Source organism: Glycine max, chromosome 17 (genome assembly GCF_000004515.6).
Source record: "Glycine max cultivar Williams 82 chromosome 17, Glycine_max_v4.0, whole genome shotgun sequence".
Taxonomy (NCBI): domain Eukaryota; kingdom Viridiplantae; phylum Streptophyta; class Magnoliopsida; order Fabales; family Fabaceae; genus Glycine; species Glycine max.
This window is the reverse complement of record NC_038253.2, coordinates 30,606,509-30,633,235: the sequence shown is the minus strand read 5'-3', so window position 1 is coordinate 30,633,235 and position 26,727 is coordinate 30,606,509. Positions and strand designations below refer to the sequence as shown.

Below are 26,727 nucleotides of genomic sequence, written 5' to 3'. Positions count from 1 at the left end.
CCTCACTCTCACTTGTCATCAATCCTTAGAAGATGTGAATTTCCTACCATAGTTCTAGAATTCAATTGTGACATTTTCATAATCCTCATATAATAGTGAAATTTTCAAATAAAATTAATTTTAAAAACAATTTATAAAGTATTTTGGTTTTTATTTGCTTCTACTTTTTAGGCAATGGTCGGTACTAAAAATATTTAATTGAATAAGGTTTTCATGTTGTTGGATTTGACAATCAATTCTTGAATTTTTTTTATTCTTTTTTACATGAGTACTTAATATATTTTTTTATAGTAACTCAAAACTCATATGCTTCAAAGCTTTAGGTGAGATTCCATTATAGCATTATGAATTGATGATCCTTTGAAATGAAATGACTCTTTTGAGATTTGATTTCACTAACAAGCCTAAATTTTTAAAATCTTTTATGAGGTTGAAATACAAGAGATTGAACAAAGTTAAGAAGATAACTAAGTAATTATAGGATAACTTGGCAGTTAAGAAGCCACCACTGATTACTTCGAGTTTTTGTCTGTTAAGTTGGTAATAACTCAGGTTAGAAGTTTTGTGGATAAATTATATGTGCTTGTTTACTTTCAAAGATGCATTTTGATTGTATTTTATTTTCTTAATTTTTCTAATGTTGCTTTTAAACTTTAACTGTCTTTTTAGAATTGATTTCATTTTACAAATTTGATGTCAAAGTTAGTTTATTAGTGTTGTGTTTGAAAGTGAATAATTTCACTTGACAATGGTAGTGTTGATAACAATTAATAGACTACCAATGTCTTTTATTACCTATTAGTGTTTACATGTCTTTTGGCCTTTTGAATTTTTTCTCCCTTATTAATATATCAATTATATGTAGCTTCTAAAAGTGAAGGTTGAGATTGTGAAAGCTTCCAAAAATTAAATTTAAGAATGGGACACCTTCACTACTCTTTTAACACCTTCACTACTAATGAAAGCATGGATCATAACAGTAATGAAGCGAAGATCAAAAGTACAATTTTACACCATCTCTATAAGAAGCAGAGACAAAGCCCTTATTATGAATATCTTTGTCGCCCTATTTTAGATTTGCTTTCATTTATTTCCAATGGAATCATAGGTGTTACTACCAACTCAAAAAAAATTATTTATTTTGTGTTTACCTCACATTACTTTGTAATGGAATTAAAGCCTCTGATGCACTATTACACTATTATTAGTTGCTAAAGATGAAGACCTATTTTCTCAGGATGATGATATTGGTGATAGAATTGAGAATCTCAAAAGTAAAATTTCTAAGCTTTACGCAGCCAAAATGGCCCATCCCTGATGCAAGTAGTTGGAATTAGAAGAAGAGCAAGAAAACTATGTTAACTATAGCAATTGGAATGTATTTTTTTTCTTTAGTTAAGATTGTATTAACTTATTCAATCTTAAACTTGTTATCCACATTTGTTGACTTATAAATAGTCATTAAGGAAGCATTACTCTTGGATGATTTTTTTTCTTTGTTTATAGCGTAAGGTCTTAATACTTTTTAGGAAAAAATGACAAAATCCTTTGTTTTAGAGTAGAGTCTTCATTTATGTGTTACATTATATATTTATGATTAATTGAATGTTATTTTGAGGACAACCATGTGCGTATAATGGTTGAATTAGAGTAACATCAAAATAAACATTTGTCATGTCATTTGATGAAATAATTTTACTTATACCAAGAAAATCATGCACACTACATTTACTAGTTAGTTATGCGCAAAGTTAATGTTACATTAGTAACTTAAGTGTTTACATTTGATTGAATTTCACTTTACATCCAAACTTTTATTAGAAACTACAAAAAAAAAATCTTAAATGATTTGATAAGTGTATAGTGCACATGTTAACTCTTCCTATTGTTTTAAATTTATGTACACCATATGATGAATATTTGTGTTCATGTTATGAATAAGGTGGTTAAGTCTAGAATAAATAAATGTTACCTTTTATCATTTGTTGTTGACTCTAACCTTTCTAATATTATTATTCAAAAGTTACATATAAATAACATTTTCTTTAGTCCATGCCTAAAAAACTAAACTTTTATGAGCAAAGCTTGTATCACGTCATCTGAGGGAATAATTTTACTCATACAAAGGGAATCATCTAAGCTATATTTATTGGTTAGTTATGCGCAAAGTTAAGGTTACATTAATATTTAATTGTTTACATTTGATTGGATTTCATTTTAAAGCCAAACTTTCATTATAAACTACAAAAAAATGATGATCCTAAATGATTTGATATGTGTATAGTGCACATATTAACTCCTACTATTGTTTTAAATTTAGGCATATCATTTTATGAAAAATTGTATTCATGCTATGAACAAGGTGGTTAAGTCTATAATAAACAAAGATTGTCCTTTTAGCATTGGTGGTTAACTTTAACTCTTATAATATTATTACTCAAAAGTCACATGTTAACATGATTTTCTTTGGTTCATGCATGAAAGACTGAACTTGTATTAACAAAGCTTGTATAATAACATTGAGAGAATCATTCTAATGTACCAAGGGAATCACATAAACAATATTTATTGGTTAGTTATACGCAAAGTTAGTATTACATTAGTAGCTTAAGTGGTTACATTCCTTTGGATTTCATTTTACATCTAAACTTTTACTGGTTAATTATGTCCAAAATTAAGGTTACTTTAGTAACATAAGTGGTTACATTCGATTGAATTTAGTTTTACATCCAAACTTACAATGGTTAGTTATGTCCAAAGTTAAGCTTACTATTACATTCAACCGTGTAGGTTGCTCTCAACCAATTATTGCATGACATATATTGTGATACGCATGGTCAATATACTTACTAATTGAACCAAAACACGTTAAAGAACTTTGCAGAAGCAAATAACACAAGAAGGGGGGATTCAATTATGTTTTTAGCAATTTAAAACTTTTCTAAGATTAAAAACATGTTTATCATCTAATGTAGTTAAACCTAAAATCACTTAGAAAAGTATTGATTCAGACTTTATTAGATAATGAGAAAAATAATTTTCTTTGTAAAACAAAAAGAGATATAAGATCTAAAAACAAATTCAAACCCTTTGTCAGTCCAAGCAATATAAATAAGCATACAAAGAATTATACTAGTTCATCTTAATCCTGAGACTACTTTCAGTTCTTGATAACCACAAAGTTTTCACTAACTTATCAAAGTTACAAGTATTGTTCATTGCCACTTTTGGCTCTTAAACTTGCAAGTTCTACCATAAGCTTGACTTAAAACATAGTTTTCTTTGTCCTACCAAGTCAATGTTGCCTCTAAACAAATCAACATGATTTGTTAGAAGATTGCACACTTTCTAAATATGTGATTGTCTTATAGACAAATATATCACTCAACACTTTTAATCTTTTCTCTCAAGGTATATAAGGTGTTTTGAGAGCATAATATTTTTACAAGAATTTATAGAAAGTTTTACATGAAAGAATGAAAGAATAAGATCATATAGTTGATTTATGTTTTGTTTCTTATTCAATATATAGCCTTCATTTCCAAGTATTTGTTATCTCACAACAGTTGAATTCTTCACTCTGATCATTGTCTAAAGTCTTGAGTTCTTTAAAACATTTAATGCTTGCATTAAATGCATGTTTCTTTTTCATGAAAAGTCCATGCTGATAGGTTATTGCGCCTTGCACTCTAGTAAGAAATTCATTCTTGAAAGATTAAAATTCAAAATTTAGTCCCAAAAGTGTAAAAGTGTGACAAACTTATCCATCTATTATAGTTAATAAAATAGCTTACGTAACACTAAGGGACAAATTTGTCACAAAATTGATTGTCGATGTGAGCATGCTGAATAGATTGGATGAAAATGTCAATAAGTTATCATTATTGGATCTAAATGTCAATAATTTTTTGTTGTACGCAAATGTCAATAATATTTTTTGGATAAAAAATGTTAGTAATTATTTTTTGGACCAAAACGTCAGTATGTTTTATAACAACCCGCCTTGTGGTTACAATATCATTAACACTAAAATATGACATTTCAGTTTTAAGTGAAAAACTCCATTAATTTGATTATGAAAAATGGGGGTAAATTTTTCTTTCACAATATACATACACCAAAAATGCATAAATGCTTATATATATATATATATATATATTATAAACCATGATACATCATTCACATGACATGTAATTTAGTTTATACATGTATCTAAGCCTAGGATCTACATGTACAAATAAAAAAGAATCAAGTAACCAACTACAGAGGAGTTGATAGCCAAAACATAACTCTCTTCCAAAATAATCCCAACATCATCACATCGGCTTGACGACTCCAACAAAAGAATCTTTCTCCACTTCATCTACTGTTGTTCATCTGTTCGCATAAACGAAGGTTCGCGATCATCACAGGTACCAACCATAAAATACAAAATTGCAAGGGTGAGTTTATTATATAAAAAGAAAATCAACAAGCATCAGATGATAATGATTAGCAAGAAAACATTAACAATAACCATATTCATTCCCAATAATCTATCAATTCAACATACACTTAACAAACTAGGCATAAACTTCTACACAATTCAAATCAATGATGCATGCACCTAACTCAACTCTCAAATATAACATGGTACCATTCGTCAGGAAATAACCTAAGCGTGTCCACGTGACACTCTCACTTAGGAAAACTAGATAACAAGTGTTGAGGCTGCATAGGAAACTTCCCCCCATGGTGGTTAACCTGAGTCTCAAAGAAGTTCTAAACCGAGTAACATGCCCCTAAGTATAAGTATTTTTCCTCATGAAAAACTACAAGTACTTTTTGACAAAGTTTATACTATTTTCATGTAGTATGAAGTTTGAAACATGAACACCATTAATGCATTGACCGTGAATAATTAAAGATTCTAAGTCATCCCCTTCTCTCTCTAGGGATGCTTAAAACTCTTTAACCATTCTATTTTCCCACCAGGGATATCTAACTTGGTCACTGCACCCCTCATATACGTACACAACATACATCCATCATAGTGGCATTATCAACATCAACATCATCATCAACAACATCAACATTATCTCATCTCAATATCATCATCAACAACATCAACATTATCTCATCTCAATGATATTATCAACATCAACATCATCTCATCTTAATGATATTATTAACATCAACATCATCTTATCTCTATATCATCATCAACATCAACAACATCTGATATCATCATTATCATAAACATAAACATCATCTCATATGATTATTATCATAAACATCAACATCATCTCATACCATCATTATCACAAACATCAACATCATCTCATCTCTATGTTATCGCATTCCACATATATACATATAAATTTCATGTATGAGATTCACACTCCCTAGTTCTTCAGACATCACAAGTCTCATACAACAACAAATATCATTCGCAAATTCATTCATTAATAACAAATACATCACATCCCATTAGTAAAAAACTCAGTTTTTCTTGAAAACTAGAATGCACAAGGACAAACATACATCTCCATAGTTGGGTTCCATAACCCTAACTACGGTATCAAAAGTTGTAAACTAAAAATAAACCACCCTCACTTATCGATATCTCTCTGTCAGCTCTTCTTTGTGTCGCTCACATGTCTCTCACGTTCACGTCCGTCGGTCCAATCATAGAGCTCTATATACCAAATCAAAGACAATTTAGTATAGATTTCAAGGACAAAGTTATTATTAATTTTTAGGGTCAAATATCCATCTGAATTAAAAAGGGGCTAAGCGGTGTTTTGGGGTCTACATCAAAGAGATGCCATTTTGAAATTTCGATCACACTAATGTGACCGGGGTTCAACAAATGTCACAAAAACAACATCAATTTTATAAAATGGTAACTTTTACAACGTCTCATTTCCAAAGTTTTTTCAAAGGAAGTGTAAAAACATCTTATTATGGTGCCCAAATCACAAGAGATACTGAAAGAAACTCAAACTAACTAGGAAAATACAAGGGATTCATGGTTACCATGAAGAAACCACGAAGGAAGGGTTGAGAGCTATGTTCTCTACTGAATCCTTGAGGTGAATTTTGAAGATTCTGTTCTAATTAAAGCGCTCATCTCCGTGCGGTAGTCCGGTGGCAAGCAATAGCGACTCGTAGCAGTCACCGGTGGTCGTGGGTGGTGGTGGAGGAGTTTCTAAGGTTTGGGTGAGAGTCTAGAGAGAGATGGGTGAAAATCGTATTTTTCACGCTTGAGAACATATTTATAATTTGCAGATCTCGCTTAGTGAGCTTGTTTCGCTGAGCGAAATTCAACTTTTGGTGTTGAGTGCAATTTCTCTGCTAGCTGGAATTGTGCTTAGTGCGCTAATCTCACTAAGCGAATTATCTCCTCGAGTTGAAATTGCGCTTAGCGCACTTGTCTCGCTAAGCAAGATGTTATTTTGCCAATTCCAACGGTAAAAGCATGTAGACTTGGGTTAGGATCCTACAATGCAAATTTGAAGGTGATTCAACGATTAACAACTCTAGGATTGTGATTTTATGGAAATAAGTTTTGGGTCACACTTGAATTATCACATTTCCAACATAGGTTAATCAAACTCCACATAACCTAACATCCACACCAAACAATCGCACAGAGATAATTCACACAACATCTCAAGTAATTCAAATTAATCAAATAATACAAGAAATACATCTAACATCTATTAGTTATTGAAATTTCAGGGCGTTACATGTTTCCATCGGACAAAAATGTCAGTAATTTTCTATTGTATCAAAATGTAGTAATTTTCTGTTGTATCAAAATGTCAGTAGTTTTTTATTAGACGTAAGTGTCAGTAATTTTTTTGTTGGACCTTAATTCAGTATATTTCTATTAGACTAATTTGTTAGAACTCAAATTACGTTTCATTTAAGGGTAAAAAAACATAATTTTAGGTTAAATTTCCCCCAAAATTTGTATTTTAATATTTTAGGGACAAATTTTTCAATGATTTACACATTCAAAGACAAAATTGACTATTTACTCTTTTTTTTATTTATTTATTGGTAACTCAAAAGGCACAACTCATTCAACTTGAATTTGTGAAAGTGATATGATATACACTAAACAAACTTGGGAAGGAATGAAAAAGCTTTAATTATGACTATATTTAAAACAAGATTGTAAGGTTATTTTTTAAGAAAAAAGATATACATGTGCATAAAAAATTGCCTAAAAAACAAAAAAAAGTAAATAGTTTCAACAAATTTACTTTTATTATCATTTAGAATGTAAACGTAGTCATTTATTTAAGGTAAACTAAAATGATAGTTAAAGAATTGTAAAATTTAAAGATGAATTTAATATTCAATTACTTTATGAATGTATTTCATCTTAAGTATGCTATACTTTCATTTGGAATACTATATATATATATATATAGCTTTATTAAAAAAAGAGTGGTTTTCTTTATATTTAGTTTTAAAATTTGCATCTATATTATTTAATTTATTTTAAAATTTACAATAATATAAAATACCCAAAGAAAAGTGCTCGATGACGTTAATTGGAATCTTATTAGAATAAGTCTCTTATTTAATGTATAATATTGTACCATATTCCAGTTTTAGGTTAATTTTTTGAACGTTTTATATAATCATATTAATATATTTGTTTTACTAATAAACATTTGGGGTCTAATAAATTAGTATAATTAAAACATACTGATATTTAAGTTCAACAAAAAATTTGTTGTACTTTTTACCCTTTTAAATATTATATTTTGAATTTTAATTTTTCATAGACGAATTTTTATATGATTTATACATTAAAGGATGAAAATGACTATTTATCTAAAAATTAATAAAAATCTAAGTGTTGGATGACCTGTTTTCCTATTGGGATGTTTGACTATCTTTTTTTAAAAAAAAATTGCAAAAATAAAATTCCACATCTCTCCCGTCCGAAAATAGCCCCGGCCCATCTTAGGCTCTTCTCCCCGTTCTAAAACGCAGAGATAACATAAACATAACCAAAAACCGATGATGTATATACACCTTTCGCCTTTATCCCTGGCCGAGACAGCTCCATGTGCCGTTACTCTTAAACCCTCTCTTTCACTTCACTCATCGCATTAACAAACCAAGTAACCAACAATGAAATGAACAACAACAACAATGATTCTTCAACTTCACCGAACCTTCTTCTCCACCACCACCACCTCCTCCTCCTCCGTACCTTCCTCACACCCCCTCTCTTTCTGCCACTTCATGGTCTCTCTCTTTTTAATTTTCCCTTAAATTTTCTAATTTTCCTTATTTTGATTATCCTTTCAATAATAACGTAATTGTGTTTTTGCTTGCGAAACGACGTCGTCGCATTGTAGTTGCAGTTCAGGGCGATCCAGACTCCACCAATCGCTCTCGCGCCGCACGCCACGTCATCTCTCACCGGCGCCACCGTCCAATTTCGAACTCGTCTTCTCTTCCCTCCAAGAGTTACCGCGAAGTGCCACGCGACGTCGTTTGGTAATTTCCGTTTGCAGTTTGCTTTGAACTCCACGACGCCGTTTGGCGGCGGCGTTTTCTCGAGGAGGTTCGCCACGCGCCCCGCGACTGATGGTGGCAAGCAGAAGAAGCGGCAAGTAAGGGCTGCCGTCGTTCGCGGAAAGGAGAAGGACGGAGGTGCGGTAAACGACGCCGCGTCGAAAGAGGTTGACAATGCGGCTGCTTCTGAGGGAAGTTTGGGCGAGAAGAAGAAGAAGGGATCGTCACGCGCCGCTGCGAGTGGCGAAGAGGACGAGAAGAGTGTGAAGAAGAAAACGGCGAAGCAGAAGAAGACGACGTCGACGCAAGAGGATGGTGCTGTTGAAGCTTCTAAAAAATCTTCCAAAGGGAACAAGAAGAAGGATTCGAAGGTTAGTAATCGATAGTTTGGATAAATTTCTCGATAAACACTTATAGTAGACAAAAAAAAAAGAAAAAAAAAGAAGGTAAACTGAATTAAGCTTTATTCCATGAGTTAAAATTAGCTTATGCATTAGTTAGATTCAGCTTTGGGAGAAGTTACACAAGAGAAATTTTATAATAATTCAAGGGTATAAGTATAAGTTGTATAAGAAGGTTTTAGCATACGAGAGGACATTAATTACCAACTCATTTTCTTCTAACTATAGTTCTTATTGTCTTAGACATTTACAGCATGAATACTTTGAATACTTTTAGTTGTATTATTATAAATTTTTTACTTTTATTTTTTAAATTTTTATGCAAATATATAATTGAAAATACAATAATAATATGATAGGTTTTAGTGTTTTATTATGTCTGCGACTAGTGTTTATTTTAAAACATTAATTCTCTCTTGTGAGCTAAGTTTTTTTTTTTTTTTTTTTTTATGTTAATGGTGGATAATTTTTTATGTTGTGTATTATGGTTGTGTTTGTATCCTATGGATTTAAAAATTTGCTGTATTTTTGTCATCAAATTTGTGTCCCATGTTGTGTTTGTGCTTCCTAGAATGACACTAAACTGTGGTTCTTCAGAAGAGTTTGACTGAGAGTGCTATTGAAGAAATAACAGAGAATTCTGCTTCTGCGAAGGACAAAGTGAAGAAGAAAAATGGGAATTCTAGTCTAATTGAAGAGGCAAAACCCCTATGGAATTTTACGTACAAGCCATTGTATCCTCCCACTGGAAAGTCTGTGGTGGTTGTGGAGTCTGTTACAAAGGCGAAGGTTATTAAGAGATACCTTGGTGATATGTATGAAGTCTTGCCAAGCTATGGTCATGTAAGAGACTTGGCTGCAAGGTCTGGATCAGTGCGACCTGATGATGATTTTAGTATGGTGTGGGAGGTTCCATCGCCTGCTTGGACTCATCTGAAGAGCATCAAGGTTGCACTGAGCGGGTACATTTTCCCATCCCTCACATCCACTTGCTATTGTTTTTTGCAGCATTGGATGGTTATAGTGGTGATTTTGTTGGTGTATGTCTGTGTGTGCGTTTTGGTATATAATCTGTTGGGAGCTAATGTTGGTGTTAGTTGTTCTATATGATGTTATTAGAGTAATGGAGATGTTTCATGATTACTTGTATGGTGTATAAATACGGTATTATTTTGTATGCATGGGTATGGGTAAGAGTATTGGGTGCATTATGGTGTATAAATACGGTATTATTTTTTTGAAAACTGAGAGCACAGGCACAGCACAATATATTATGAAAAATATAATTATTTTTATAAATCGCTTAGATTTTATCATTTTATTTTTCTTTCTTTATTTTTTTAATATTGCTGACATTTATATTAGCTTTCCATCATCATTGTCTTACTATCGGTCTTTATCCTCCTTTTTTTTTATCAGCAAAGATAAATTAGATATATATCAGAGTACCAGAGGTACAAAGGTTACATATTTGGGATTGTCCAGTCATTTGGTTCCAAATATCAGACTTGAAACAGTCTATATAAGAACCAAAAGCTAGATACATTTTAATATAGGCTAATCAGATACTATAACTGCTATCCTCCACTGATAACAAAACCTTCTCTAAGGTTACTTGACCATTGATTAAAATGGATTACAAAATCTTTCTCCATATTTCTGAGCCATGTCCAAAGTAAGAATATTGCATCATCCATCAGTTTGCTGTTGAAGGTGTCGTTGGAGAAAACTATCCTGTTCCTATGCTGCCATATAGTCCATGTTAGAGCCATCCACCAACACTTCCACCTGTTAACCCTTATTCCATCATCCAGCCCACGTACATGTTGAAGGAAGTGTTGCCTCGGATTTTGCGGGAAAACACCTAAGATGTTCACCCAAGACAAAGATTCCCACCATATAGGGAGGATTTTGCTGCAGTGAAAAATTAGATGAGCTACATCCTTCTCCTTGTTCCTGCAGAATGGGCATAGCATATCATTAGTCTCTACATGTCTCCTTCACAGATTTAATTTTGTTGACAGTCGATCTCTAATTAACCTCCATGCAAAGAATGATGTTTTGCTTGGAATCTTTAATTTCCATAATTCCTCATAAACTCCATCCTGATTCTCCTCTATTGTTTCCCCCATCAGCAGATTGTTAGCACTTTGTGCTGAGTATTGACCATTTGGGTCTTTATCCTCTTGAAAAGTTTATTGGAAAAACATAATCATTGTGAGGAATAAGAAATGCAGAGAATTTTCTGAATTGGCTCCAGTGATTAGCATTAGCAATGTTTCCATTTATAGGCAGGAGGATTACAAGATAATAATGACAAATACAATTCACAATCACAAGACACAAATTAAAATAACACTATTTCCTATGATACATTGATTTACTATTAATATGATTTAAATCTCAACAACATACTTCAATCTCCAACAATCATAATCAAATTTAAATAAAAATATTATATTTAAGTTATGATAATCCCTTTATCATCCGTATATAAAATGTATGAAAAGATTTGAACGTAACACAATCAAGTGTTTATACTGAGACAGCCATATAATAATACGCATATCGGGTTTCCAGTAGTACAGGTACAGTATGTATATGTTGCCAATTTTGAAGTATATGTGCATCATAGGTGGTTGACAGCATTTATCCTGTTTAATTCATTTTATGTTATTTGACAGAGCAGAAAACCTTATTCTTGCATCAGATCCTGATCGTGAGGGGGAGGCTATTGCTTGGCACATCATTGAGATGTTACAACAACAGGGTGCTCTACATGATAATATTTCTTTAGCAAGAGTAGTCTTTCACGAAATAACTGAAAAATCTATAAAAGGTTCCCTACAAACACCGCGAGAGATTGACATAAATTTGGTTCAAGCTTACCTTGCACGGCGGGCTCTTGATTACTTGATTGGGTTTAGCATTTCACCATTACTATGGAGGAAGTTACCAGGTTGCCAATCAGCTGGAAGAGTTCAATCTGCTGCACTTTCTCTTATATGTGATAGAGAAATGGAAATTGATGAATTTAAACCAAAGGAGTATTGGATTGTAGAGGTTCAATTGAAAAAGAAAGAGCTGAGATCAAACAAGAACCTTACTTTTCCTGCTCACTTGACCCATTTTGATTCAAAAAAGTTGAATCAGTTTTCGATTACTTCTGATACTGAGGCTAGAGATATTCAAAGCACTATAAACTCAGCTGATTTTCATGTTGTTAGCTTGAAAAAAAGCAAAAGTAGAAGAAATCCTCCTACACCTTATATAACATCGACACTTCAGCAAGATGCTGCAAACAAGTTGCATTTCACGGCAAGTCACACAATGAAGGTACTACAATTTTTATTTATTCCTAATTTATTTACTTACTTATTCACAGCTGTAATGAATAAGATTTGCCTTTCCTGTGTAATTAATATTTAATTATGTTTAAATTTTAAGTCTTCTAGAATTACTTTTATCATTAATCTCAATTTGCCTTCTGAGTGCAGCTTGCACAGAAGCTCTACGAGGGAGTTGAACTGTCTGATGGTATAGCAGTGGGTCTGATAACATATATCAGAACTGATGGACTCCATGTAGGTATCACTTTGGTTGCATGAATGTGATGGAATGTTGTAAACTACTCTAGATGCATTCTATATCCATATATCATTTATTTGTCCACCACCCCCCGCCCCTCCCACCCATTTCTCTTTTGTAACAACCATTTCATGAATCTTATCTGTTTAAACGTGATCACTAATCTCCCACGATTCTTCCTATACTAGATCACAATTTTGATTTTTTCTCGTGGGTTTGCATGTGTGGATGGCAAGTTTAAACCTTCCTTATGTGAACCCAGTAATTTTGTTTACAGATGATTGCTTTTATTTTAACAACTCACTGTATTTTCTTCCATAGATTTCTGATGAAGTTGTTGCTAGTATACGCTCGTTGATCATTGAAAGGTGATGTGCATTTCTCCATACACCTTTATAGTTTCTATGTATGTTTGCCATCAAAGTTTCGTTATTACTAATGTATTATCATTTTATCACTATGCGAAGTGTAATAAGGGGAGACAATCCTCACTTTAAAAGTCGATTTTGTAGGGTTGAGTTAGGCTAAAAAGGCCAAAACCCACAATTTTAAGATGAATATCTCTGGAGCTTACCCAAAAGACCCAAGGCAACATTTCCTCCAACATGGCTTCATCACATTTGGAGGGATAAGGATGACTAGATGGAAATGTTGGTGGCTGGCCGTAACATGGACCGTTTGGCAGCAGCGGAATAAGATCATCTTCTCTAACGACTCCTATGATAGTAACAAAATGATGGATGAGGCATCCTTTCTATTGTGGACATGGCTATCGAATTTGGAGAAGGATTTCTCAATACCTTTTAATCAGTGAACTAGTAATATTAGAGAAGGGTTTTGGTATTAGGAAAGTCAATTCATATAAACTAGTAGCAGCTTAATGGTAGTATGGCAGGGTAGCCTGTTTTGGTTCCACTCTAGACTCTATTTAGTCTGATTAGGAACCATGTGTAAGGCTATCCAATTACATATGTATTTCAGTACCTCTGGTACTGTGTTTCATTAATATAATTACTTATCTTTGCTGAGCAAAAAAAAAAAAAAAACAATTTTAAGATGATATCAGAGTTTATCCTAGATTCATTAATGGACCACTCACCATATTTTCCACACACCTAGCCCAAAAGTGTTTGCCGTGAGGCGGTGTATTGGGAAGTCCCACATCGGCTAGAGATAGTGCCAAGATAGAATAAATAAGTGGGGGGAAACCCTCACCCTATGAGCTAGCTTTTAGGGTGTAGTTAAGCCCAAACCTACATTCTATGATGGTATTAGAGCCAATCCTAAATCCATTGGTGGGCCACTTGCATTTGGCACGCTACAGGCTGGATGTCTTGGGCGTGAGGGAGAGTGTTAGAAAGCCGCCTTAATTGTAGACCCTGTAGCCTCCCTTAGTTGCGGCCTCTTTGGGGTTGACTTAATTGAAACCTCAAGGGTGGTGGTTTAGTCCCACATCGCCTAGTGGTAAGGCCTAATTATAGTATATAAGTGGGGATAACCCTCACCTTACAAGCTGGTTTTGTAGGGTTGAGTTAGGTCCATATCCCCTTTCTAAAAATTTCATGTAAGGTACACTTTGCCAACAAACATGCAAGTTGGGATTTAAACCTTACAGCTACAGTGATGTTAGTGTATAACATACTATATAGTCTTCAAAATATTTTGATAGATGAATTTTAATTTGAAAGGAAGGCAAGAAGGTTATGTGGGAATATAATAGTTATGCTCTTAAAACTTCAAAAAGTACAGCCAATCTATAGAATATAGCATCAGAGTAAAAGCTCTTCAATTCTGCTATATAGCAGTAATAAACACATCTGAAGACAGTTAACTAAACAGCCTTACCTTGTCTGATGTTGCATTATTATTTTAAATTTGAATGCTTAGTTTATGTGGCTTAAGCAATTTTTGATTGTTTTTCATGTGCATGAACAAGAGTTTACTATATGCAGGTATGGACAAGATTTTGTCTCGCAAAGTGCACCAAAGTATTATAAAAAGGTGAAAAATGCACAAGAAGCCCATGAAGCCATTAGACCAACTGACATATGCAAGTTGCCATGTATTATGACACATGCTTCCTTTTTGAATATTTTACTTGAATGGTTTGCCTAGGGTGACTGCTAATAATATTACTTGTTGATGATTTGTCAGCAATGCTTTCTGGGATACTTGATGGAGAATCCTTGAAGCTCTACACACTTATTTGGTCACGAACAGTTTCATGTCAAATGGGACCTGCTGTCTTTGAGCAGGTTAGGTTACTAAATATCCTTCAACATATACTGCGTGAACCTTAAATTATATTCTAAACTTGCTGTTTTTCTAGTTTGTACCTAGTGTATTGGCTGTAGATTCATAATTAGAAATCAAAATTGTGCCACTTTTTTGTTTTATTGGTAGGTGACAGTGTAAAATACATCCGTTTTTTTTTTGGAAGGCAAACATATATATATATTATTAATGAGATCATAGCAGTACCAGAGGTACTGATGAATTATACATAATTACAGGACATTTAGAGTGTCGCCTCCCAACATAAACAAAACCCTCCATTAATCCCACTACAGAGGATAAATATATCCAACCCATTACAAAAAGTCAATATACCCAGCCCATATCAACTAAAATAATCCACAAGGTTAGAAGACCATTGGTTGAAAGAAATACTAAAATTTTTCTCTCTGGTCTTTAACCATGACCATTTGAGGAATAAAGCATCATCCAACACTTTAGATGGTTGGAAGTGATTGCCCTCGAATACCAACTGGTTTCTATGCTTCCATATAGAGTTAGTCAATGCTACCCACCATCCATATCGATGAGATTGCTTTTGCCCTACGACATAACCCTCACAAAATTGGACAAAGTGTGATGCTGGAGATGATGCAATGGTGCCAACCATCTGATTCCAACTCATAGATTCCCACCAAAGCCCTAAAGTCATTTTACAATTGAAGAACAAATGATCCACCTCCTCTTGAGCATTCCCACACAGAGGGCATGAATTATCCTGCATCTGCACATTTCTTCGAAGGAGATTTCCTCTAGTGGGCAATCTATCTAAAATAAGTCTCCAAGAGAAAATCGCAGCCCTTGGGGGTACATTCAGCTTCCATATAGTCTTTAAGATGTTGGCCTCCGGAATTGGATTGCTGGTCCTCAATAGTCTGTAGGCTGACTTAGTAGAATATATACCACTGGGATCAGCTTTCCAGACCCTAATATCTTGCATATGAGGCTGGATTTGAATGTCAGTAATTGCTTCCATGAATGTCACAGCTGTATGTTGCTTATAGTCAAATAGATTCCTTCTCCACTTTAGGTCCCAACACCAATTGCCTTGGGAGAAGGTTCCCATGTTGGATATGGTACTATTCTGCTGATCACTAATCAGAAATAACTGATTGAATTGCTGTTCAAGTTTATAATCTTCCCCCAACTAATTATCTTTCCAGAATTTTATTTTTTCCCCTCCTCCCACCTTCCATACCATCTGCTGCTGAATAATACTGAACTCAGGCTGTTGATATATCTTTCGAAGGTCCCTCCACCATTGAGAATGCCACGATTTATCCCTCCCACTACTAAGATCTGACCATCCACCGTATTTTGACAATAAAATTCTGGCCCACAGCTGATTATGATTAGAAGAAAGAGCCCATACCCATCTACCCATCAAAGCTGTATTGAAATTGGAAATATCTTTGACCCCAAGACCCCCATCCTCCTTAGGGAGACATATTACTTCCCATTTCACCCAAGGAATTTTCTTATGCCCTTGATCACCCCTCCACAGGAAGTTCCTTTGCAAGGAGACAAGTTTGAGAGCTATTCTTCGTGAAAGCTTGAAAAAAGATAAAGTATAAATGGGTAGAGCAGTGAGGACAGAATTGATGAGAGTAACCTTCCCAGCCATAGAGCAGTGAGGACAGAATTGATGAGAGTAACCTTCCCAGCCATAGATAAAATTTTCTGGTTCCATTTAGATAGCTTATCTTCATATTTGCTGATCAGCGGTTCCCACACCAAACTGCTGGTAGACTTTGCCCCAATGGGGATGCCCAGATAATAGAAAGGAGTCTCCATATGTCTGCAGTTCAAAAATTGTGCTGCCTCATGAATCCAGTTAGCCTCAGCTCCAAAAATCCCAAATTGGCTTTTTGCAAATTTAATCTTCAATCCAGATGCCAATTCAAAACCCCTCAGCATAGCCTTCAAAGCAATGACATTATCCCATGAAGCATGCCCCACAAATACTGTGTCATCTGCATATTACAGAATATTGACCTGCTCATTTTGCTTCCCTACCTGGAAACTTCTATACAAGTTCTTAGCTATTGCAACCCTCATCATTCCAGTCAAGCCTTCAGCCACTATGTTGAAGAGCAAGGGGGCTAGAGGATCCCCTTGTCTCAAACCTCTAGTGGGAACAAATTCCTTTGTAGGGCTGCCATTTATTAGGATTGATATAGTGGCAGATTGCAAACAAGCATTGATCCATTTTCTCCATGTAAAATTGAAACCCATCCTATCCAACATGTAATCCAGGAATGACCATGAAACAGAATCATATGCTTTCTCGAAATCTACCTTAAATACCAAAGCTGGCTTCTTACATCTTTTAACTTCCTCCACAACCTCATTGAGAATCAAAGTTCCATGAAGGATATGTCTATCCTTTATGAAAGCTGATTGTCTTTCATCAATAAGGCCAGGCACCACCATCCTCAGTCTATTTGCCAATAATTTGGCTATTATTTTATACATGCAACCTATAAGGGATATAGGTCTATAGTCATTGAATGACTGAGGTTGATTTGATTTTGGAATTAAGGCCAGAAAAGAAGTATTACTGCCTTTAGGGAAGCTACCATGCACATGGAATTCATCCACAAATCTCCTAAATTCTGGTTTTAGCACCCCCCAAAACTCGTTGATAAAATTAAAATTAAAACCATCCGGTCTAGGGGATTTATCTCCTCCACAGCTCCACACAGCTTCTTTAAGTTCTTGATCAGAATAGCCAAGGGATTCTAAAAAATCGAGAGAGAATGAGAGAAGAGAGAGGAGAGAGAGATAGTGGGTGGGAGAGTGTTAGGAATAGATGGGAGAGGAGAGAGAAGGGTCCTCGTCTGAGCACTGATCGGAAAAGGAACGACGACCATCACTGCTACCAGCGAGCTAATTGGCGAGAACGTAACGACATAACCTCCTTTTACTTCACTCGATTCCCTGAAGAGACAACGGAAAAAGACCTGTGGTGGCATTTCAAGCAGGTGGGCGATGTGAGGGAGATTTTCATATCTCCAAAATGAAACAAAATGGGAAAGAGATATGGGTTCGTTAGATTTAAAGGGGTGCAGGATGTTCATCAGGTGGAGAAGAAGCTCGACAACATGGTGTTTGGAGGATTAAAAATGTTCGTAAACACTCTGAGGTTTGGGAGATCAAAACGTGAATACTCACAAACAGAGGGTAAAGGAAGAACTGGGGGTAAGTATAATCTGGAGGGGTCTCGAGAATCATACTTGACATTGAAACCAGAAAAAAAGGCGCACATTCAGCAAGGGACGTACGCCGAGGTAGTGAGGAGACACACTTCAAGAACAGTACAGAGGGGAACCCTATCTAAAGGGGAGGTTAACTGTTATAGCTCGAGGTCATCAGTGAACCTTGAGATTCAGGGGATAGGGCAGCAATGGCTCAAAGGGGCTTGGATAGGGAGACTAAAAAATATGGCAATGTTTGATAGGGTAGAGGAGTACCTGTGGTGGGATATTGGAGAGAACATATACCCGAAGTACATCGGGGATGACATGGTGCTACTCCATGGTCTCACAAAACAAAAAGCTAAGCGAATGTTAGAGGAAGACAAAGAAGGGTGGGGAGACGTTTTCAATTCCTTAGAGCCATGGAATCCACAAATTCGTGTTGGCTCTAGACTGACGTGGGTTCATTGCTGGGGAATACCACTGATTGCGTGGGACATGCAGCACATTAAAAAAATAGTGGCCTCTATCGGTGAAATGGTGGATGCTGACGATGATGTAGAAGAACTCAAGAAGCTGGACATGGCAAGGATTTTAATCAGGACATCATGGAAGCCACTCATACAGCACATCGTGAATGTCCACATACAAGGAGAGTCATACGAGGTGCACATAGTGGAGGAAAGCGGGAAGTCGTGTGCCAATTGCCAACGTCGACAATGGAGTGATCATAGCTCATCGGAAGAGATACAGTCGGACGAAAGTGAAGATGGAACAACATGGGAAGATATCACGTCATCGTGCTGGACTCGCATGCAACAGCAAAACAAAGAGGACGATCATGGGGAGTTGACAGGAGAAGCCTCGATGTCGGGGTCAAAGGAGGAATCGAGGAGATCACTGGGAGGAAACTTTCCTCGCGATGGCAACTCGCGCGAGGTCGGGCCGTCATCCAAACAAGGCAGCGCGGCGGGGGAGGAAAGCGTGAAGGTGACGAACACGCATGTCGGAGAGACGCAGGAGCCAATGGCAATCCCAGTCGCGGGTGACACGTCTGATGGTACCAAGGGAGCGTTGCAGACAACGGAGGAGCATGAGAAGCCGTTGTGGCCGGAAAACTTGATTCAAAGCCATAACTACGGCACCGAGGGAGACGAACCGATACGGGTAACCATAGGTTTGCATGATGGACCAGAACCAAGGGACAACGTTAGTGACTGCCAGGCAATACCGCAGTCTGTCATAGCGCAGACAGAGGATGTACAGGTGCAGATGCATGGTAGGGAGGCGCAGGGGACAGAACAGCTACCTGTGAACCATAAGGAAGGTCTTCGGCAAAAGGGAACCTATGCTCCAGGGGAAAGTGCAGAGAACAATCACGAAAGAGGAAAGGGGGGGCCAGACATGAACGTTGAAGAGAGGAAGAGGGGTTTTAAATATGAAAAATCACGTGACCAGCACATGGGACGGGAAGTGGATGGGGCTTTTAATATTCACACCCTCAATAAAATGTGTAACCCCCAATTAACATACCCAAATAGCCCCACTCAAGCCCAATGCAGTTCCTGGCAAGCCTACTCCCGAAAAGGAAGGGGCAAAAAGAAACAAGCCCAAACGTGTGAAGCTAATAGCCCGCGGGATGTCATAGCCTCTGAGTCAGTGGCCTCTCAATCACAACACCAGAAAATGATCGAAAACCCAGCAGAAGGACAGCTAAGTGATTCCTTGCAACAACACACAGCCCAACAACAACTGAAATATGATGGGGATTTCCAACAACTAAAACATGATAGGGATTTCCAATCAGTAAGCAATTATCAAGAGGCAGAAAGCACTTGGAGAATGGTCACAGACTTAGGGCTGATTACATGCAATTCTCAAAAAAATTACGTTCAGCAGCTGTTGGAATTGGAGAGCAGAGATGTTCAAGAGGTTCAAAGGTTGGGAAGCAGGAGGCAGAATCAATGAACATTATTTCATATAATGTAAGAGGGTTGGGGAGGGGGGTAAAGTGGCCTGCAATCCGTAGGATGGTCAGGGAGAATCACATAGACATGTTATGCCTACAGGAGACCAAAAAGGAGAGTGTTGACAAGTCCATGTGCACTGCCTTGTGGGGGATCCAGATATTAGCTGGGAAACACAACCTTCGGTCAACTCGGCTGGTGGCATTCTATGTATATGGAATGAGAAAAGTTTCAAGGTAGAAAGAAGAATCTTAGGAGCTGGATTCATAATGCTGACAGGCAAATGGCGCAAGGAATCACAGTTAGTACATTTAATTAATATATACTCACCATGTAATCTTCAAGATAAAAGGACGTTGTGGGAAAACATTAAACAGCTGAAAAATCAAAATCCTGAAGGCTATTGGTGTATTCTGGGGGATTTCAATAATATAAGGACAGTTGCAGAGAGAGTGGGTTCAAGTTAGAGGGGGCTAGAAGAGGGAAATATCCGGGAATTTAATGACTGGATAGCGGAGTTGGAAGTAGAAGAAGTGCCTTGGGTGGGGAAGCGTTTTACTTGGTTCAGACCAAATGGCAGTGCTAAGAGCAAGCTGGATAGGTTTTTGATTTCTCCAGAATGGTTATCCAAGTGGTCTGCTTCATCACAATATACACTCAAGAGGAACTTTTCAGATCATTGTCCTGTCATGCTCAAATCTCAGAGTATTGATTGGGGTCCTAAGCCTTTCCGCATACTAGACTGCTGGCTTAAAGATCAGTCCTTCAAGAAGCTGGTTCAGCAAACCTGGTCCCATAATAATCAAAGAGGGTGGGTAGGATATGTGTTAAAACAGAAAATTAAAGCTCTCAAAGTCAGCATCAAGGAGTGGAAAAAGACACATTTTGGAGACACTTTAAGTAAATACAAGAAAATAGAAGATCTAAATAAGTTGGAAGAGGAGTCAGCTGATAGGGTGCTGAGTCATCAAGAGCTGGAAGTTAGAAGGCAGCTGCAGCAGCATTTATGGGAGGCAGCCCAGGCACATGAATCATTATTAAGACAAAAGGCAAGATCAAAGTGGATTAAGTAGGGAGATTGCAATACTAGATTTTTTCACTTGATGATAAATGCTAGGAGGAGGAATAATTGTTTGAATGGGGTGCTGATTGATGGTTTGCGGAGAGATGAGCCTACAATAGTCAAAGAGGAGGTGCGGACTTTTTTCATGCAGCGTTTTCAAGAAGCTGATCAGGCAAGACCAAGACTTGACGGTATTCATTTCCAGTCCATCGATTTCCAGCAAAACCAAATGCTGGTGGAGCGTTTTAACGAGGAGGAGGTTAGGAGGGCGGTGTGGAGCTGTGGTAGTGATAAAAGTCCGGGTCCGGATGGACTCAATTTTAAATTCATCAAGCTTTTTTGGGATATCATCAAACCTGATTTCCTAAGATTCCTAGATGAATTTCATGTAAATGGAGTAGTGCCAAGGGGCCTTAATGCATCTTTCATAGCGTTAATTCCAAAGGTAGTTGATCCTCAGGTGTTGAACAAATACAGGCCTATCTCACTGATAGGATGTACCTACAAGATATTGGCTAAGATTTTGGCAAATAGATTGAAGAAGGTTATGCATTCCATCATAAGCGAGCGTCAATCAGCATTCATAGAAGGCAGGCACATGCTTCATAGTGTGTTAATAGCAAACGAAGAAGTGGAAGAAGCTAAAAGAGGTCAAAAGTCATGTGTTATCTTCAAAGTTGATTATGAGAAGGCGTATGACTCGGTGTCGTGGGATTTCCTTAAGTACATGATGACAAGAATGGGATTTTGTGCTAAGTGGATTCATTGGATAGATGACTGTCTAGAATCAGCATCGGTATCAGTCCTTGTTAATGGCAGCCCTTCATCTGAGTTTGTGCCTCAAAGAGGACTTAGGCAGGGAGATCCTCTATCACCTTTGCTATTTAACATCGTTGCTGAAGGTCTTAATGGCCTTATGACCAATGCCATGGAGAAAAGGTTATTCAAGGGATTTCTATCAGGCTCAAATAATGTGGAAATCAGCCTCCTCCAGTATGCAGACGATACTATATATTTCGGGGAGACAACTATGGAGAATGTTAGAGTTATTAAAGCAATTTTGAGGACTTTCGAGCTTGCATCGGGATTAAAGATTAATTTTGCAAAAAGTAGTTGCGGGGCGTTCGGTGTTTCAGAGGAATGGATAAGCGAGGCAGCCAATTACTTGCATTGTAGCTTGATGGCCTTTCCTTTCACGTATCTTGGTATCCCTATTGGGGCCAATCCGAGAAGATGCCAAACGTGGGACCCTATCATCACTAAATGCGAGAGAAAATTAGAGAGATGGAAACAAAGACATCTATCTTTCGGGGGGAGAGTGACTCTTATAAATTCAGTGCTAACGTCCTTGCCTATTTACTTTTTCTCTTTTTTCAGGGTCCCCAAAAAGGTGGTGAACAAGCTAGTGAGACTTCAGAGAAACTTTTTATGGGATGGTGCATCCGAGCAAAATAAAATCGCTTGGATCAAGTGGGAAGCGGTGTGCATGCCAAAGGAGGAAGGAGGTTTGGGGGTTAAAGATATCACATCTTTTAACGTGGCACTTATGGGCAAATGGAAGTGGGAGTTATTTCAAAGCCAAGGGGAATTGTGGGTAAGGTTACTTAATTCAAAGTATGGTGGATGGAGAGGATTAAGTGAACATCCGAGACCTGCTAAAGAATCTATATGGTGGAGGGATTTGAAGAAATTGTGTCAACACACACAGCAGGGGCAGCTTTTGAACAATTCAATAATATGGCAGGTTGGGTGTGGAAACCAAGCAAAATTCTGGGAGGATTCATGGACAGGAGGTGGGAATCAACTATCAGAGAAGTATCCTCGGCTATATACCATATCGGAACAGCAAAACCAATTAATACAGAACATGGGAAATCACAAAGATTCAGGCTGGGAGTGGGAATTTAAGTGGCGAAGATCATTCTTTGATAATGAGATGGAGATGGCAGTTGCATTTATTCAAGAGCTGGAGGGAATCAGAATTAGATGTAGTAATCATTAGGAGTGCAGGGCAATCATATGTTATAGGGCCTGCTCTGTAAGAGGGCTGATTTCAAATGTCACACTTGTGATTTTACTCATGTACCTTTTCAGCACCTCTGGTACTCACTTAATATAATTATATATTTATTTTGGCTGATAAAAAAAAAAAAGTTCTTGATCAGAAAAAGAGGCAGTCAACTTCTCCCTTTGGCTGTGAGTAATCCTATTGAAGTGAACCCCATCCAAAGTAGGTCTAGAGAAGTTCTCCTTAGTGAATCTTCTAACAAAAAATTTGACAGCTTCATCCTTGACCAATTTAGGTTGCTGGACCCATATCCCTTCACTGAAGATTCCATGGATAGTGTTATGATGTCTTCTGAAATTGATTGTTTTGTGAAAATAGGCTGTGTTACTGTCTCCTTCCTTGAACCACTTAGCCCTGGATTTCTGCCTTAAGAGGGATTCATATGCATTTGAAGCCATCCACAGGTCATGTTGAATGGACTTCTTAGACATAAGTTCAGCCTCAGTCAAGCTTCTATCACAGGCAATAGTATCAATATCATTTAACTGCTGTCTCAGCTGCTGTACTTTCTTGAATTTGACATCCCCAAACTCTCTACTCCATTGTTTTAAGCTGGATTTTAAATTCCTCAGCTTATTTTTAAGCACAATTCCCCCCCAACCAGTCTGCTGATCTCTGATCCATGATTCCTTCACCAGTGTTTGATATTCTTTATTTTTGAGCCACCAATCCAGCACCCTAAAGGGCTTAGGGCCCCAATCCACCATATCTGTTTTCAATAAAATTGGACAGTGGTCTGAAAAGTCCCTTTGAATTACATGTTGTGAGGAATCCGGCCAATGGGATAACCACTGTTCTGAGACCAGACATCTATCTAATCTGCTCTTGACAGATCCATTGGGTCTGAACCAAGTAAATCTGCTACCATAGGATTTGATCTCCTGCAGTTCCATATCAGAAATCCAATTATTGAATTCAGAGATATCAGAGCTACTTCCCATTCTTTGAGATGTGCCTATTCTTTCTTCTTGACTTTTGATGCTATTGAAGTCCCCAAGGAAACACCAAAGACCATCAGTGTGAGAGGTTTTTAGTTGCCTCAACTCTTCCCACAAAGCTCTCTTCCCCTGTAGGTCACAGGGGGCATATATATTAACGATGTATATCCTCTGATCATCCTTTATCCATCTATCTGCAAGCATTAGGAAGTTGCTGCCTTTCACCCTGCTGTCTACCTCAAAAGCAGAATTATTCCATAAGCATAGTAATCCACCAGAAGTGTGAACTGAGGGAACACTGTCCCATGAAACATTAGAGTCCCCCCATATGCTCTGGCAGGTAAGCTTGTTGAAGTTTTCCTTCTTAGTTTCCTGAATACACACAAGGTCCACCCTGTACTTTAAATTGAGCTTTTTAATAGCAGCCCATTTTATCCCCCTGCCCAAACCTCTGCAATTATATGAAAGAATTATCATTATCAGTGATGTTTACTCCCTTCTCAACTGCCATTGTTTTGTCTCTGTTCTCCATATCAACCAACACCCCTTTGATTTGTTGAATTTCACCCCCATGAGTCAGACCCATTTGATTTATAAGCTCCCATTGTTTTTCAGAAGTGAATTGTTTCTCAATGTCTGAAAATTCCTTCTCCATGTCTTCCATAACCTCCTGTTGGGCTTCTTTCTTTCTGCACCATTTTTTTCTTGTGTACACTTGTAAAGTATTAGTTGACTCCTGCTGTTGCACTTTAGAATTGGCAGATATGTTATTTTGGGCCTCGGGGGTGTTATATGTGGAAAAGTCCAGACTGGTAGTAGGCCCAATAAGTTTGAAGTTGTGAGCTGGTGAGTAATCTGAAGAAATCATATTTGGACCGTTGGAGCTATTAATGTTATCCACATTTTTGCCAAGCTTAGAATCTGACGCAGGCTCATTATAGGATTTTTCAGAAGCTCCTGCTGCTGAGCTGGTGTCATCCTCCCTTTTTCCATCTATGTTGACCCGTAGCTCTGCTGTAGCTATTTCCTTTTCCTCGTCATCTGCCGGTTATGGTGTGTGTTGACCGTCTGTAGTTTCAAAACCTTTCCTTTTAAGGTCTGGTGTGCTTTTCGAAGTGTGAACTAGACAGAGGGCCTTTTCAGAGTGGTCTTTACCCACTGGGTCATCAGCTATGTCGAGACCAGTGGGTAAGAGGATTGAGTGTGGTTCGCGCCTGTCGCCTACGCGGTTTCCGTCCAGTGATGACGGCGTCGCTGCGCATCTCCATGATCGGACACTGTCAATATCATCATCGTCCGATATAATCTCCTCCGAAGACTCCCATCTACTTTTCTCGTGACACCTGTTATTCGACCCGTCACTGCCGTTTCTTCCACCATGTGAACGTGATAAGTCTCTCCTCCGACGTGGACTTCTACTACCTGTTGTATTAACGGTGGTCGAGGAGTCCTAACCAAGACTCTAGCACAGTCGAGTCTCTGCATGTGCTCCACATCGTCGTCTACCTCAACAAGATTGCCCACCGCCGTCACTATCTTACGGATGTTGTCTATTGTCCACGCGACTAATGGGATACCCCAGCATCGAAGCCATGTCAGCCTGTTTCCAGTACGAAGCTGTGGTTTCCATTTCGTCAACGAGTAGAACAAGGATGAACCTTGTTCGATTTCTTCCGCCATAATCTTCGCTGCTCTCGTGTCGGAGAGGCCGAGAAGAAGGGTCATGTCATCACCCAAGTACTTGGGCGACACACCTGGGCCCAGTTTCCATGAGACCTCGTCTTCTAGTCTTTCGAAGATCTCTAACTGCTTCAATCTTCCCACCCAAACATTTTCATATCGCCGTATATCTTCCTCCGATATATCCAATGTTATCGATGGTTGTGAGCCCCCATAACTAACCAGCTGAGCACCGCCAGTTCTCGTGTGTGTATTTTTATCTGACGACAAGGCCACTACTTCTGCATATGACTTCTTAGGTGCCTTGTTCTTTGTTGTTCTGAACGATACTTCTTCCCTTTGATCATGAGCAACCACACCTTCCCCTTTCTTCGCAAGAACGACCTTGTATTGGTCCATCTTCGTCTTTCCTCTTCCATATTTTGGAGTGTTAACATGGAGTTTAAGGCCTCTTACGATGCTGTTATCCAGTTCCTTTTCGATTCTTCCTTTATCAGAGATCCCTTTGTAACGGACGAAACCATACCTCCTCCCTTCTCTGTTTCTCCCTTAGGAATGAAAATCTCTTTTACCTCCCCCCACTTACGGAAATGACTTCACAGCTCCATTTCTGTTACTTCATCAGTGAATCGAGTGAAGTAAAATGAGGTAATTTCTGTTCTATCCCTCCAGTTCCTTCGGTGAGGATGGTCTTCCTGGCGTGTCCCACTCCTTCCATAACGGCGTGGTGGCAGGTTCTTATTCTTCCTATGTCTCACGGTCATCCACTCAGTCTCACTCACATCATCATGCACTCTCTCAGTGTTTGGCTCTCTTCCTATGTTCCGCTCTCTCACAGTGTTTGGTTCTCTCTCTAGGTGTCGCTCTCTCTCACAGTGTCGCTCTCTCTCATTCATTCTCATAAGCATATAATTATTAGCAATGTATGTAGCAGAAACAATATTACAATACAAAATCACAAATCAGCAGTTTGTCGTTTAAATAATTTTAATCCCAAAAATATA

At 37.5% G+C, this 26,727-nt stretch overlaps 1 protein-coding gene across 6 annotated transcripts in view; it reads left to right on the top strand.

The window, feature by feature from the left end:
* Positions 1–7,940: 7,940 nt before the first annotated feature.
* Positions 7,941–26,727, top strand: part of LOC100788049 (DNA topoisomerase 1) — a 63,159-nt gene continuing 44,372 nt past the window's right edge. For 3 of the 6 annotated variants that reach the window (XM_014769641.3, XM_006601016.3, XM_006601017.4), the window contains exons 1-8: positions 7,941–8,253; positions 8,367–8,897; positions 9,525–9,889; positions 11,612–12,263; positions 12,425–12,511; positions 12,837–12,883; positions 14,468–14,577; positions 14,670–14,770. In XM_014769641.3, coding sequence (XP_014625127.1) covers positions 8,158–8,253; positions 8,367–8,897; positions 9,525–9,889; positions 11,612–12,263; positions 12,425–12,511; positions 12,837–12,883; positions 14,468–14,577; positions 14,670–14,770 — 1,989 coding nt within the window. In that variant the 5' untranslated portion in view covers positions 7,941–8,157. The remainder of the gene's footprint in view (positions 8,254–8,366; positions 8,898–9,524; positions 9,890–11,611; positions 12,264–12,424; positions 12,512–12,836; positions 12,884–14,467; positions 14,578–14,669; positions 14,771–26,727) is intronic. The other 3 variants (XM_006601013.4, XM_003551110.5, XM_006601015.3) reach the window with 2 other exon arrangements.